The 16,891-nt window shown below is 39.1% G+C and overlaps 2 protein-coding genes and 1 pseudogene across 2 annotated transcripts; all 3 read left to right on the top strand.

Annotated features, from left to right (window-relative positions):
- Positions 1-1,766: 1,766 nt before the first annotated feature.
- On the top strand, positions 1,767-3,789 carry LOC125201106 (annotated as a pseudogene).
- Positions 3,790-3,839: 50 nt separating this feature from the next.
- Positions 3,840-5,818, top strand: LOC125201107 (putative disease resistance protein RGA1). The gene is made up of 2 exons (XM_048099032.1): positions 3,840-5,142; positions 5,248-5,818. Exon 1 carries the CDS (start codon positions 3,860-3,862, stop codon positions 5,039-5,041), a length of 1,182 nt encoding a protein of 393 aa, XP_047954989.1. The 5' UTR covers positions 3,840-3,859; the 3' UTR covers positions 5,042-5,142; positions 5,248-5,818.
- Positions 5,819-7,220: 1,402 nt separating this feature from the next.
- LOC125199855 (putative disease resistance protein RGA4) lies at positions 7,221-8,291 on the top strand. The gene is made up of 2 exons (XM_048097723.1): positions 7,221-7,607; positions 7,689-8,291. Exons 1-2 carry the CDS (start codon positions 7,221-7,223, stop codon positions 8,289-8,291), a joined length of 990 nt encoding a protein of 329 aa, XP_047953680.1.
- The last annotated feature ends 8,600 nt before the right edge of the window (positions 8,292-16,891 follow it).

Here is a 16,891-nt window from a genome sequence, read left to right as displayed (position 1 = left end):
TAGATGAAGCCGGCCTATCCCATCAAGACTCATTCTTTGATATTTTCTTGAAACTACTTTTTCCCAGTATATCCTTTCTAGCATTGCTGATGGGAAGAAATAATGAACCTCATCCGAAACGAGCACCTTCTCATAATCTTTTTGTTTAATGTTGTCAGGCGCTGGAGATGGTTAAACAGCAGAGTGGGGTGAAGAGGCAGTGCTTGAGAAGGACACAAACTGGGCCGTGGTAAGGGCCACGTGGAACGAGATACGTTTGTGTAAATAGTACATAGAATACGACGTGGTTCATGTTGTTGTAGATGAGTATAGAGAGAGTTAGAGGAGTAGCGCTTCATCGCCTTAGGATGCATATCTCATGTTTCGATGGAATGTAGGTGGAAAAAGTTTTAAAAAGGAAGGGTAGTAGATTAGGTACACAGATTGGTAGAGTGCTGTTCCCATCTCCCAAAGTGTCAGTGTTTCTCATAATCGTGTTGGCATAGAATAGATTACAATTTATTAATATATTTACATTGTTTGTGAGTTACTTTTTCTGTTTTTGCTGCCTTCTTCAAAGATCTTATGATCGTTTTTTACTCTGTTTTTGTACAGTATACCATATAATCACTTAATAGATTTGGATCTAAAATAATCATTTATGTAATTTACCATATGGATATAGATTAACTGATAATCTAATATAGTTCATACAACTAAGCAATGACATGTAGTTATTGATATATTATGTGTAAAAATGAATTGAAGTCTATTAATATTAGTACAACGTAAATCGAATATCAATGCATTAGTTTGTAAAAAGTTTAACTATGGTGCGAGTATGCAAGCACATCTAGTATGATGTTAAGGGTATTTTCCTTAATGGTTGCTGATGGCGATGAAGCTCGGCGGCAAAGGCTGAATTCCGGCAGCAGAGGCTGAACGGAGGGGGCTTTCCCGTCAGTAGACAAAGATGGTTAAGGTTTGAGTGCCTTAAGCAATATATTGGTGAGAAATAATAATTCATTGAATGATTGAATACAATCTCTCCTATTTATAATACTAAAATACTACTACGACTTATTGACTAAGAAATAAATCTCTAAATATATATAGAAAAGATATGGGGAATCAAACAATAACTAAATAATTGAGATATCCTATGATATAGATCATATCAACTCCCCAACGGTTGTATTTGGATTTTAATATTCCACCATCCTATAGAAATAGTTTCTTTTTCCATTTTGATCCGTTCCTAAAAATAGTCTCTTTTTTGGCAAGTCTTTTCTCTCTCGTAAAAAGTGTCTCGTTTTCTACTAAAAATATTTTAATCATTTTTCTTTCAACATCTCTACCACTTTACAGGACAGAGCGAGTAATACATAGGTCAAATTTTTATTGTTTTAGGCCATCATTTCTAAAATGAACCAAAAACGACTTCCATGTAATATAAAACTGACATCCATATATTAGTTGGGTTCTGCTTAATATTGAATTATGCATATATCACAATCTTATATTGTCGAAACCCAAATATATGTAGTTGCAATTATCTGGGCTACTAAGTGGTGAGAGAATAATTCCACTTTAAATTATTGTAGAATAGTAATGCAATGCTGTCCAATTGAAACCAATAAATCATTTGGATCATAGCATCAAATGAATGGATATGAATTTGTAAAATTCATATAATTTTATAATACATATGGATAATCATCATGTGGCCCAAGTCCTTTACTTCTACAAAGTATACTTTTTAAGCTTGAACAATTCTGTTCTTGCTAACATAAACACAAAGTCCTCTCAAATTTCTCATTTGGCTATCAGAAGAAGAAAAGTTAACTATTGTTGTTTCATAATGGCAGAGGCATTTCTTCAACTCGTTCTTGATAATCTAAGCTCTCTTATCAAGGAGGAGATCGGACTGATCTTAGGCGTCGATGATGAGATGAAGAAGCTCTGCAGCACTCTCACCACCATCCAAGCTGTGCTGGAGGATGCCGAAGACAAGCAAATCGAGAGCAAGCCAATTCAAAACTGGCTGCAGAAGCTCACCGCTCTTGCTTATGAGATTGATGACATTTTGGATGAGTGCAACACTCATGTCTCCAAACTCAACCACTCTCATTCCAAACTCAGCCGCTATAGCCTCAAGAAATTATTGTATCGCCACAACATCGCAAGGAGGATGAAGCAGGTCAACGAGAAAGTGGAGGCTGTTGCGGTGGAGCGTGCTAAGTTTCATCTCCGTGAAGTGTCTCTTGATAGGCCAAGAGAAGTTTCACTTGCCTCACGTGAGACGGCTTCCCTGTTGAACCAGTCCGATAAGATTCAAGGCAGAGAAGAAGATAAAGACAAGATTGTGAAGATTTTGGTGAATGATGTGAAGGAGAAACAAGAGATGTCCGTGCTGCCAATCATAGGTGTTGGCGGCCTTGGGAAGACCACTCTCGCTCAACTAGTCTTCAACGATCCCCAAGTGAAAGAGCACTTTGATCTAAGGATTTGGGTTTGTGTGTCTGATAATTTTGAGATGAAGACTTTGGTGAAGGCCATGATTGAATCTGCCACGGGGGGAGTGGAAAAGCTTCGGATCTGCAACACTTGGATGCTGCAGAGCGTCACCTTTGGCAATTGTTGAGCAAAAAAAGATATTTGATTGTGATGGATGATGTTTGGAACGACCACCAAGATAAATGGTTTGAGCTGAGAGATGTTCTATCATGTGGCTCAACTGGTTCATCCGTTGTCGTTACCACGCGCCAGAAGAAAGTTGCTGATATCATGAGAACACTTCCATGTCATTGCCTCAAGGGGTTGTCGGATGAGCATTGTTGGGCACTGATGCGGCAGTGCGCCTTTGAAGCAGATGAAGAGGTGTCTTTGCAGCTGGAAATAATTGGGAAACAGATCATGAAGAAATGTGCTGGAGTGCCCCTCGCTGCTACAACGCTTGGAGGAATCCTACGGTTTAAAAGGAGAGAAGAGGAATGGTTACATGTGAGAGACAGTGAGATATGGAAGTTGTCGGCAGAAGAGAGTTTGATAGTGCCAGCTTTGAGGTTGAGTTATCATCATCTTCCCTTGGAGCTCAGGCAATGCTTTGCTTATTTTGCAGCCTTTCCTAAGGACCATTACATTAAAAAGGAACGACTGATCCTTCTATGGATTGCTCATGGCTACATTTCATCAAAGGGGACTCTTCAAGTGGAAGATGTTGGAAATCAAATATGTAATGAGCTACTACTCAGATCTCTTCTACAAGTAAATGAGTATGAAAATATCAGTATGCATGATCTCGTTCATGATCTGGCAGAGTCAATTATGGAGAACAAAGTTCCCGGAGTACAAAGTGAAAGAAATCTAGCAAGTGCATCAACTATCCGCGAGGTAAATTTGCTACACAAAACTCTTGTGTTTCCTAAATCTTTTCAGCAAGATATGAACATTACTTCCATCTTGGAGTTCACAAGTTTAAGAGTGTTAAATGCCCCTCGTAGCATAGTACAAGATTTGCCTCCTTCCATCGGCAATCTTAAACATTTGCGATTCTTGAATTTGTCTCATTCTAGAAATTCGCACTCTCCCAACTCGTTATGTACTCTTTGGAATTTGCAAACCCTAAATTTGGATTACTGTGACAGACTTGTGGCTTTGCCTAAGAAGCTCACGTCCTTACGTAATCTCCGACATCTATGTTTGTGGGAATGCGAGTCGTTGTCTGAAATGCCATCTAAAATGAGAGAGCTAAATGGCCTGAAAACATTGAGTATGTTTGTTGTGGGTCTCAAGAGAGATAACCAACTTGAGGAACTGGAATGCTTGAACATCAGTGGAAGGCTTCGAGATTAGGCATCTGGAGAGAGTAAAAGACCATATGGATGCTAAGAAAGCAAAGATTGCTGAGAAAAACAATCTTCGAGAGTTGAGGTTGTCATGGGAAAGAAATGCTTTATCCAAGCTAAAGGAGGAAGTTGATGAAAGGGTGTTGGAAGCACTTGAACCTCACCCCAATCTTGAATGTCTTTATATACAAGGCTTCAGAGGTAGATATCTTCCATGTTGGATTGAAAATTCAACGCTGAGAAAAATAGTTGAGATTCATATAACTGATTGCGAAAATATTAGGCATTTTTCAAAACTGGGAGAGTTGCCCCATCTTGAGAATCTGTTTTTAAAGAATGTGGGGGTGGAATATATTATTGAAGAAGAAGAAGTTGGCAGTGGTCATCCAGTAAAGATACTGTTCGTGGCTCTGAAAAAACTGGTTTTAATTGATCTCCCAAATCTTAAGGGATTCTCAAAGGAGCAACAGAGTAGTAAAGAAGCATTCACAATTCTGGAAATCCTAAATATCAAGCGTTGCTCTTCATTAGTATTGCCATCACTCTCGTCCCTCGGAAAGTTGATGTGGCTAGCATGTAGAAGCTCAGATTTGGCTTTATTATCTGAGCTCGACATTCTTAGTCATCTGTCAATCGAAATTGAAGAGAACCTGACATGTTTCCCAATAGAAGCGCTGAAAAAGTTTAGTAAGTTGCGTTCATTGACAATTGAGAATGCAAAAGAGATCTCTTTCACAAGAGAAGGTATGGAAGCCTTAAAAGAGCTTACAAGTTTATGTCTACAGAGTTGTCGGACAATGAGATGTTTATCAGAAGGGATGTTGCGGCACCTTACTGCTTTGGAGGACCTCAACATATGGAATTGCCCAGAATTACCAGAGCTGCCCAAGGGTATTAAACATCTGCATAATCTTAAGAGTCTCATGTTATTTGCTCTACACAAGATAACGCGCTTGCCTCAAGCCTTTCAGCGCCTCACTGATCTATACCTACATGATCTTCCTGAGCTGGAATCACTCCCAGATCATCTACCATCTCTTTATAGACTCACTGTTATGAACTGCCCAAAGGTTGTATCGATTCCTGATATGCCAAATCTGAAAGAGCTAAGAGTCACCGGTTGCCCACAGCTGGAAAGGCGATGTCAGAGAGGAACTGGAGAGGATTGGCACAAGATTTCCCACGTTCGCAACATCTATAATTTTTCAAAGTAACTCAACTATTTTTTGTTGATTTTATGTAATATGTGGTGACATCATTCTTCAAGATTAAGAAGATGTAACAGAAACAGCAATGGAGAAAGATTACAAAGATGGTGAGTAATTGTATTTCAATGTATTCTTCTTTATTTTATTTTGTTGTTTACATACAATATACTAACTCTCACTTTTACTTTTGTCTGTTTCTTTATTTTTCATAGTGAGCACCTCACTAATCTACACCTAGAGGATCTTCCTGAGCTGGAATCACTCCCAGATCAGCTACCATCTCTTACTGGATTCGTTGTTGTAGACTGCCCAAAGGTTGTATCGATTCCAGCTGCCAAATCTGAAACAGCTAACAGTCCGTTGTTGCCCACAACTGGAAAGGTGATGTCAGAGAGGAAATGGAGAGGATTGGCCCAAGATTGCCCACGTTCGCAGCATCAATATTTCTTCAACGTAACTCGACTAATTTTTGTTAAAACAAATCGAGCTAGACTATGGTTTTAATACTCTGTTTTCAATTGACATCTTTCTTCAAGGTGAAGAAGATGTACCAGAAATAGCTTTGGAGAAAGTATATGAAGTTGGTGAATAATTCTATTTGTATTTGTGGGTGAACTTCTGTGTTGCTCAACTTTTTGTATTTGTTAGCAAGATTCTTATTGTGTGCTTGTACTTGGATTATTTCATAGTATATGATAGGAATGATGCTGCTATGTTTGAATGTACATTTCACATATAGAAATATATAGGTGATATTCTCAATAAAAATCTTGGTTACATATTTGATGTGAATTGTGAAATATGTCACTTCTTAGAGAGATTTCCTCCATTGTGATTATGATAAACTGCCTCCGTCACGTGTTTAGGAAAAATTATAAGAAATAGTTAAAGTGGAGAGAAAGTAAAGTAAATAAGAAAATAACGTAGATACGACTCTCTTCTATAATATTCTCACTTACTTACTCTCTTCACTTTCTATTTATTATCATCTTCACAGAGGTTGTATCGATTCCAGCTCTGCCAACTCTAAAAGTCTGAAAGACCTAACACTCTGTAGTTGCCCACAACTAGAAAGGCGATGTAAGAAAGGGACTGGCACAAGATTGCCCACGTTCGACGCATTGATGTTCTTCCAGTATAATTTATCTATTTTTTATTGATTCTATGTAAAACAAATCGAGCTTAACTAAGATTTTAGTAATTTGGTGATTTTCTATCTTGAATCTGTATGCTACAATGTTTAGAGATTTGCAGTTATTCTGCTGAGTTATCTTGTACTAGACCTTCATTTCTGCTTATCTTATTCTTTGTTATCTTAAGGTGTTGTGTTTGGTAGAATAACATATTGTTCGGTGAAATATCTTAAGATATTTTGATGTTATGTTATTCTCCACTACATATTATTCCTAGGACATGGCACCACCCATTTGGGCTATGGCTTCAAAACATCATAAAGAAATGAAGGGAAAGAGGCTCACCCTTGGAGCTTATATCTTCACTTCAATTCTAAGCTGAAAAATCGATTGCTTAGCTTGACAAAGTTCCTAGAGTACAAAGTGTAGGAAATCTCGCAAGTGCGTCAACTATCCGCGAGGTAAATTTGCTAGGAAAATATGCATTGTTTCCTAAAACTTTTCACCAAGATATGAAGATTACTTCCATCCTGGAGCTCACAAGTTTAAGAGTAATAAATGCAACTGGTCTAGCAATAAAAGATTTACCTCCTTCTATCGGAAACCTTAAACATTTGCGATACTTAAATTTGTCTCGTTCTGAAATTCACACTCTCCCCAACTTGTTATGTACTCTTTGGAACTTGCAAACCCTCAACTTGGACTATTGTGTTAGGCTTGTGAGTTTGCCTAAGAAGCTCACATCCTTACATAATCTCCGGCATCTATGTTTGTGGAAGTGTGATTCACTGTGTAAGATGCCATCTAAAATGAGAGAATTAAAAGGCCTAAAAATATTGAGTATGTTTGTTGTGGGTCTCAAGAGAGATAACCAACTTGGGGAACTGGAATGCTTGAACCTCGGTGGAAGGCTCGAGATTAAGCATCTGGAGAGAGTAAAAGACCATATGGATGCAAAGAGAGCAAAGATTGCAGAGAAAAACAATCTTTGAGAGTTGAGGTTGTCATGGAAAAGAAATGATTTATACAAGTTAGAGGATGAAATTGATGAAATGGTGTTGGAAGCACTTGAACCTCACCCCAATCTTGAATCTCTTTATATAAAAGGCTACAGTGGTAGATATATTCCAGGTTGGATGGAAAGTTCAACTCTGAGAAAAATAGTTAAGATTAACATGAGTGATTGTGAAAATATTAGGTGTTTTCCAAAACTGGGAGAGTTACCTCATCTTGAGAAGTTGTATTTAAAGAATATGGGGGTGGAGTATATTATTGAAGAAGAAGTTGGGAGTGGACACCCAGTAAAGATACAGTTCCCAGCTTTGAAAGAATTGCATTTAACTAATCTCCCTAATCTGAAGGGACTCTCAAAGGAGCATGAGAGTAAAGAAGCATTCCCAAATCTCGAAACTCTGTTGATTGAGCGTTGTTATTCATTAGTACTGTGACCACTATCATCCCTTCAAAAGTTGGAGGAACTAAGATGCAGTAGCTCAACTTTGGGTTTATTATCTGAGCAGGACATTCCTAGGTGTCTCAGTCTGGAATTTGAGAAGAGCCTGACTTGTTTCCCAATAGAAACACTGGCAAAATTCAGTAAGCTCCGAACACTGACAATGACGGGTGTAAAAGAGATTTCTGTGACAAGAGAAGGTCTGCAAGCCTTAAAAGAGCTTACCCGATTAAATCTATACAGTTGTCAAACAATGAGATCTTTACCAGAAGGGATGTTGAGGCACCTTACTGCTCTGAATATCCTCCTGATAGTGAATTGCCGAGAGTTTGTAGAGCTACCAGAGGATATTAAACATCTCCATAATCTTGAGTTCCTCCTGTTACATGATCTTCCCAAGATGACGCGCTTGCCTCAAGCCTTTCAGCAGCTCATTTCGCTTTACCTAATTGATCTTCCCGAGCTCGAATCACTCCCAGATCAGCTACCATCTCTTAATTCACTCTATGTTATACACTGTCCAAAGGTTATGTCGATTCCAGCTCTGCCAAATCTGAAAAGGCTAAGCATCATTGCATGCCCACAGCTGGGAAGGCGATGTCAGAAAGGAAGTGGAGAGGATTGGCACAAGATTGCCCACGTTCGCAGCATCGATATTTCTCCAAACTAACTCAACTATTTTTTGTTGATTTATGTAATCATATCGAACTTAACTATGGTTTTAATACTGTCTTCAATTGACATCTTTCTACAAGATGATCTCTTTCACAAGAGAAGGTCCGGAAGCCTTAAAGGAGCTTACAAGTTTATGTCTAGAGAGTAGTCGGACAATGAGATGTTTACCAGAAGGAATGCTGCGGCACCTTACTGCTTTGGAGGAACTCAAATTATGGAAGCGCCCAGAATTACTAGAGTTGCCAAAGGATATTAATCATCTGCATAATCTTAAGTTTCTCAGTTTACGTGATCTTCCCAAGATGACTTCGTTTGGTACCCGAAGAGGTAGATGTTGAGCTAGACAGATTAATGAATGATTTGGGCCTTCCTCTCCCTTTCTGAGCCAATAAATAGGTATGCTTATGTCTCTTTAGCATGTTAGTTAGACGATGGAGTTGTTACTTTAAGACTAGTAAGCTCAAATTTCGGAGTTTATTGTTGTTTGATTAGGATTCTGAAAGTGTTTTAGTAGCTTCGCGATAGATATTACTCTGTTCTATGATGTATTGCTGTCATGGTCTTTGTCATCATCTTTCATTGTCGACCTTAGCTTATTGCCTTTGGCTAGTGTGACTGAGTGTTGACTGAGTGTTGATGTTTCTAGACAAAATATGGCACGACTATTGAAAAAGGGAAGGGCTCGAGAAAGAGATTATGCATGTTTGAATTTTATGATGTATATATACTTACAACTAAGTGCATCTGATTTTTGGAAGATCTTTGCTAATTTTTTTGATGCATTGCTATCATGGTCTCTACTGCAATGTGATCGTTGTCGACCTTAGCTATTGCCTTTGGCTAGTGTGACGAGAAAAGGAAAGAGCTCGAGAAAGAGCAATCAGCAAAGTCGTATTGATGTTTTACATGCTGGATTCTACAAAAGGGAGTGAGGAGAGCAGGTCCCCTGCCAGTATGCTTAATGCATCCCAAATAATAGACAAAAGTGGTAAATTAAAGAATGGAATTGTATCATAGATAGGACCCTCCTTTTGATTGACATTTGACAAATTATTTTACATCCCTCAAATAACAATGTTCCAAAAACCAGCCATCTTCTAGTCCATAACTTTCGGACTACATTCTTCTTCATATATAGCAACCATTATCGACGCGGTTCTTCTCGAGTGCCTCCCATAATTTCTTGGAGGACTTAGTGTCGACACAGAGACTAATCTCTATGACGTTCTACACATAACATCTTTTGTTTTGTTAAAATTCTAATATCTTGTCCCACATCGGCTTGGTGATGATCCTATCTCTTCTATATAAGGATGGATAACCCTCCCCCTTATGAGGCCTTTTAAGGGGTGAGTGGCGCATTTCTAATATAATATCAGAGCGAACCCAAGCCGATGATGGATTTATCTCTTTATTTCTTCTCTTGCCTACCCACGTGATGGAAGTCCGATGTGTCATTCCGGCCCACTTCCAAAGGTTTGGAATTCAAATCCTTGAATTTCTTGGCCAGAGTTGTGGCCCTTGAGGTCGTCTGCAGTGCCACCATTGAAGTGGCGGCAGCGAAGAAAGATCTTATTACGTTGCTGTTGTTGTTGTTGCTGTTCCCACCAGCAAAGAAATTATCACTACGTATTATCGTGAATATCTATGTGTATGTAAACGCCCACCCCACCTTTCCAAGCTCACTTCAAAGGGAACGGAGGGACTTAGCCTTAAAGGCCACTCATCAAGATTTTGGCAGTTATGGCAAAGCCAAAGGTTTATTTTCCAGTCGGATTCACTTTATTCGGAGTTCAAATGAGGGAGCTATGCCTTCTCAAAGTTGGGTACTTAAATTTATAATAGTTGGGTTCACAAGGTTTCCATAATCTTTTGGCTGCTCGGCTACATTCAAGGCCATGCATACACAGGTCATTTCGAACTTTGGGAGGCGCTCAAGTGGATGCTTCAGAAACTAGATAACAAGGTTCGTTCCCCAGTTTGAAGCGAACAGAACGGAGATTGAGCAAAGAGGTTAAGGGCCTTCAAAGTTGGAAAAAATTAGAGTTAGGATTCGGAAACTGGATTTCCACAAATTTGGTCTGTTTTTGGGCTCATTTTAAAAACATTATCTCCTAACTTATGTAAGGATCCACAAACTAGGGAGAATACAGAACATTTCTCCAGTTGGAAGTACTAAAAAATAATCAAGGGTTCGTAAGATATTTAATTATTCAAGATACAAAAAAGAGTTGCTCAAACACCCCCTCAGTAACGAACATGAATACAACAGTGAAGCATCAAAACTCGAATTGAATGACTGCGTTAGTTGCGTTTATGGACTTGGTGATGATATGTTTTATGAAGCCAAGTCTATCGATGGCTATTAGTGTAGATCTGGATTGTCGAACTTCAGAAAGGAACTGCTTAAGAAACAAGGTTGCTGATTGTGATTGGACTGAAATAAACGGACAATCGAACTCTCTCCATCAGGATGCCACTTTGGTGATAGAAAGCTTTCCGAACAAGCTGATTCCCAAAATGATTTCGAGCACTGGTGAATAGGCTGCACCGGGTGCCTCTTATGTGCGATTCGCGATTGAGCTACAATTTTTTGTTGAATATGTTGGATAACTTCGCTCATAATTGTTGGGCAAGAGAAGATATTAGCTACAAGGGTGAGCCTCTCTTATGTCCTCTACCCAAGTGGTGGCCATGATTGCACTTTGAACTGTAGGAGCATGCCTTAGGGTGATAGAAAATAGTGGGTAGGCTTGAGAAGTGAGACAATTTTGTTGTTTAATGTGTCATGTATTGTGATATGAGCATGCTAAGTTATGTGGTAAGTTATATGCTAAGTTACATTCTAAGTTATGTGTACGGATTACTTATTGGGAATTATAGCAAATGAGTGAAAATCGTCAATCTATGCATAGAAACAAATTTGCTTTTAGATGAAAATATAATACTCCATGCGTCTTCATTCATAGACACTAATTTGCTTTTTCGTCTGGTCTCAATTAATTAGTTTTATTATTTTTTAACGGACTTCATATTTCACTAACTCACACCACACCTATTTAATTATAAAATTAATACTCCATACGTCTCATTAAAAATGAAACAATTGTTTTTTGACACGTGATTTTATGTAATGTTGTTTTGTGGGTTAATGAGGTGAGAATAAAATAACATAGATTAAAAAGAAGATGATGTTTTCATTTTAGGAAGAGTATAATCCTCTTTTGGTCCTTACATGTGGCCGATTTATGATTTTGGTCCAGAACATTCACTTTTCAAAAATCAAGTCCAAAACAAATAAAAAATGATATCGGTTGCATCCTTTTTTTACGGCACCGTCAATTCTCGACGGTCAATGAAAGTGTAGGTTTTTCTCTCGGTCAACGTGTGTAAATGCAAGGGTATATCCAACTGATCAGGATAAGATTCCCGACCCAGTTGAGTCGTTGGCACGATAACCGGAGCCTGGTATCAAACAAATTTCCTCAACCCACTTCTACTGTTTAGTATAATGGAGGTAAAGGTCGAATCCCACAAGGATGGACACGTTCGGATAACTGTGGTGACATTCCTGGGTGTTTTTGGTTAGCTACCACGCTTTTGGGGTTGGGATTTTACCAAGGTGAGAAATAAAGATGGTACTCTACTGACTAGTAGGCGTGAAAATAACAGGCATGTGGTTGTATTCGTGAAAATAGGGGACACGGTATCTCAGAGGCATGTGAAAAGTAGACAGTTACTTAAAGAGGAAATTTAGACAACAAGACATATCTAGTGGCTGGTTGGCTTTCTGATAGATCTGGAAGGTACAACTGAAAAGTGAGAGACAAAAGCAAAAGTAACTTAAAAAGTAAAAGTGGTCCAAGGCAATAGTTGACTTTGACGTTTTCTTCTTCACCAAGTATTAACGAAATCATATGAACACAAACTCCATGACTAAACTCAGATTCATAACTTCAAACTCAAGATTCATTTATTAAAATGCTCAAACTTAAGATGAACGGCGGAACTGCAGTTTACCTCTACTGACTAACATGCAAGGTGGTGATTACAATGCAGAACAAAAGACTCATGCACGAAAATTAGACTGAAACATAACTACAACCTTAGATCAACAACTCCAGATAAGAAAACACTTAGAAATTAAAAGCAACGACTAGATCTAACTTTCCTAGGCAGAATGAAGCAAACTCGAACCAAAGCGACATACGAAATAGAAAATTCATAACTTAAACGTAGGGGTGAGCATTCGGATTTCGGTTCGGTTTTTTGCCCAAACCGAACCGAACCCGAAAAACCGAATTTAGGCTAAAATCAAAACCGAACCAAAACCGAAATCCGAAAAACCGAAAACCGAACTTTAAAAACCGAACTAAACCGAAAAACCGAAATTTTATACGATTTAAAAAAGCCTAAAACTTTAAAACCGAAAAATAACACAAAAAATCATAAACATCCATCAACCAACAAAAATAAATATTTAGGCAGAAACATAAAATAAAGAGTTTCATGATATCTAATCAAAATACAACAAATTATAACAAATAACAATGTAGTCCATTCCGAAGTCTTCAATCCTCTCTGTTCCACGGATGAGCTTTGGCCATAGTTTTTATCATAAGCTTTGAATCAACTTTGTAAAATCTGTAATACTCCCTCCGTCCCATTAAAGATGACCCACTTTCCTTTTTGGTTTGTCCCAATCAAGATGACCCATTACTTAAAATGGAAACCCCTTTATCTCTACTTTATCCCCTCTCTCTTACTTTACTCTCTTCATTTAACACACAAAATAAAGTTGCATAAAATCCCGTGCCGCCCAAGAAAGGGGTCATCTTCCTTGGGACGGAGGGAGTACAAAATAATCCCATAAGTTATTAACAATGAAGGAGAGAATATATAAATGTATAAGAAATGGTACTGAACAGTAGAAAATTAGAGAAAAAAAAAATTTGAATCTTGGACAACAGATCTGGATGATTAGGGGCATCCAATTTTTAAATATCACAACACTTAATTTAAGCATATGAATTCAGCTTCAATACTTGCAATAATCATCTTTAAATATCAAAGTTTACAGATCCAAATACTTATCCTCTGAAGAACACATTAATGCCTAAACACAAAAACTTAGGTATTTTAATTTTGACCACTAATTTGAGAGCTGTGAAGAAAATAGACAAGTCTAGTTTTTACCTTCTTCTGAAGACGGCGTGGATGGCTGGAGCACGGCGGAAGGCGGTGTAGATGGCTGGAGCACGGCTGCACTGCTGGAGGGCGGAGACGGCGTGGATGGCTTGAGGCGATGGGCTAGAACAGAGATAGGAGACAAGTTGGAGGCTTAGAGTTAGTGAAATTTAGCCTTTAGGGTTACAGATTTAGAGTGGAAAACGGAATTGAGAACGGAGGCAGAGAGATTGACAAAGGAGGCGGAGAGGCAGAATTCTATTAGGGTTAGAGTTATATATAAATAATATTTAAATATATTTATATTAAATATAATTCGGTTTTTCGGTTTTTTTTTTCGTCCGAACCGAACCGAACCGAAAAACTGAAATTTTTGCAATTTTAAAACCGAACCGAACCGAAAAACCGAAAAAACCGAACCGAATTTCAAATTTTCGATTTGGTTCGGTTCGGATATTCGGTTTTCGGTTTTTTTGCTCACCCCTACTTAAACGTTTGGATCTTCGCAAAGTACTTCAAAAGGGAACAACGATAAATTGTTTGCAACAAATCCAACGACGAAAACAGGTAAAGATTAAACTAGAAAGCAAAATAACGATTGTATTGCCACTCCGGGCGATGATACTGCTATACTACTACGGCAAACTGGCTGGGACGGTAGAACGATGATTTCTCCGGCAGACTCTTGGACGTCAAGTGACCATAGCTGTGGCGAGGAACGAGAGATTGGATAATGCTTTGAAGGACTGATCTTCTAGAGAGAATTCTACAAAGTGTGTATGAGAACCGAGAGCTTGCGAACTGAGAACCGAACTCTTTCTCTCTCTCCAAGTGGCTTCTTTTATAGGGAGGCTTGCCCTTACTTTTAGGGTAGACTTCCTTCACGATTTGACTTTTCTGCCCTTGTTAATGATCATCCCAACTATCCTTCTTCTCCATCTCGAGTCTTTTCTCTGGCATGTATCCTGGTCAGTATTGCACCCTTCTAGCGCTCTTTTCACTTGCGTCGCCTGAATCGTCTCCTACTTGACTTGGATCCCTTAATCCTGTACACTTGAGCAACTGTTTTGCAGATAATACATGCAATTCACGACATAATGCGACCAATAACCAAGGCTTAGAATACGACTTATCAAAGCCGCTCACACTTACTACATGCTTGTCCTCAAGCGTGAAGACAAATAAAAAAGAAATAAGTTGAATTCGAGCCTGGTTACTCCCCCTGACCGACTCTACCTAACTAGACTTAAGACTCTGTCGCAAAGAAAAAAAAAAAAACAATGACACAAACGCATAACACATATAAATAATTTAAACACATAGAACAGGCTATATTTTCAACCATCCCTCCCCTTGAGATCAGGTGCAATCCGGCCTTAGGCAGCCTTGAACTTCCGCCGCCCCCCTTTTCCTCCCCAGTCAGTACATCCGCTTGTCGGGATCACCCAATCCTAGGCCAAACACTGGGTTCACTCAGTCACTCATTCCTCACAGGGGATGTTAAGACTGTTTTCTCTCAATGCTGAACCACAGATGTTTCGGACTAAGATCTCACGTGCAGCTCCTGAAGGTCTTTAAGGCTTGTAACGGGGCTATTGGTTTGTAATGTTTGGGGTGGTGATTCCTAAGGCTCTAAGGTTCAGAAACTAACTATTTATTTTGATGTGGGAGAACTGCGTGCATTTAGGCTTCTGGCCAGAGCTTCTTCTTTGGCGGGACAATTCTGACATTGGTTTCCAACTGGTCAGTAGCTTCCTTGTGGGTTCGCCACCCTTATTCCTTTTTCCTCCTTTCTCTTTTTGTAGTCAATTGTCTGCGACCATTTTCTTCGATTTTCTTTTGTGTGGCTTTGCCACCCTTATTCCTTCTTATATTTGGACCTAGAATTTTTTTCCAAATTGCTTTTCTCCTTCTTTCTTTGCTTTTCTTTTCTTCAGCTTGTTCCTTTTGTATGTCCTCCTGGGCAGTTGCCTCCTCGCCTTATGCCTTGCATACACACAGTTCCAGTGGCTGATGGGTGATGGGTTGTTTCGGGGTATAGATCAGGTTAGAAAATGGGGCTCTAAGGGTAGGTTTTTTTTTGGGGGGGGGGGGGTTTCCTACTGCCTTTAGGGTTTGCTACACGCGGTCACTTTTCCCTATACATCATGTGCTAGCCACTCTTCTTTTTTTCTGTGTTTAGTGGGAAGTAGTCCCACTTTAGGCTTCTAACTCACCATTTTTAAGAGGGCTTTCGCGTCTGACCTAAGGGATTGGTTATTCCTTCATACTTGCATCATCTATACTGACTAGGGGTTATTGGAGGGGGTGGTTTCTGTGTTTCGGCATGCTTTATCTCCCTCAATTCCCCTCACCGTCAGTTCGAGGCAGTTGAGTTTTAAGCCCATTCATAAAAAAAACAAATAATTCCTAGACCTAAACAAACCTTAAAAATACTAACATGCACTGACTCAAATAACACATATATACATGTCATACTGGCCATTTGCTCCCCCCTCTCCCTTCACAAGTGTCTGCCCCAGATACGGGCTGTGAAGTGAAAAATGGGAATGGCTAGTATGACAGACACACATTTATAACAAACACATATTATATCCAAAAACTTCTCACACTTAGACTATGCAATAGGCTAAGTTTGAGAGTTTTATATGTATACATAGATTTGACAAAACAGAACAGAATATTACAAAACATGATATATAAACATATAAACTCCTCACACTTAGACTACGAAGTAGGCTAAGGGTGAGTTAACATGCTTATGACAGAACACACAAAAAAAAACATAAACAAAACACATGCACCGAAGTAGTAGCAAACATTTTACTTCTCACACTTAGACTATTGGATAGGCTAAGTGTTATGAAATGGGGTTTGCTCACATTAAATACACATATAATTCTACCTATACAACAAAAGTAACGAAAAAAACAGAAATAAAAGAAAACTAAAAATTAAAAAGAAAACTAACTGGTCAGTTTGGGGGGAGGGATCGATCAGACATTCCTCCTGCTCCTCCTTGGCGCAGGGGTTTGTGCAGGTGGTTCCTTTAGTTCCTCTTCAGTGGATTCCGGTTGGTTGTCTTCTGCCTCCTCTGGTTCACCACCTTCTTCTTCCTCTGGTTCTGTGGGTTCATTGTTCTGGCCTCCATGGCTACTTGTTCCAGCTCCTGTGCTTTCTTTTCCTCTCGCTAATTCCTTCAGTATGCTCTCCATCAGGGTTGTCAGCTTTGTCATCTCTGCCCGTGATTGTCTGTTCTCCTCCGCTAGTTCGGTTACTGGCCTCTCTAGACTTTCTTGCCTCAGCCTTTGCGCTTGTTCAATTTGCCCAGCTTGCCCCTCCTGACCCTGTTGTGCCCTTCCACCAGGGCTTCTCCCATCGGGTAGAACTGAGGGACTCCTTCTCGGT

Source organism: Salvia hispanica, chromosome 1 (genome assembly GCF_023119035.1).
Source record: "Salvia hispanica cultivar TCC Black 2014 chromosome 1, UniMelb_Shisp_WGS_1.0, whole genome shotgun sequence".
In the NCBI taxonomy this organism is placed as follows: Eukaryota; Viridiplantae; Streptophyta; class Magnoliopsida; order Lamiales; family Lamiaceae; genus Salvia; species Salvia hispanica.
Note: the sequence above shows the minus strand (reverse complement) of the source record. Positions and strands in the feature narration are given on the sequence as shown.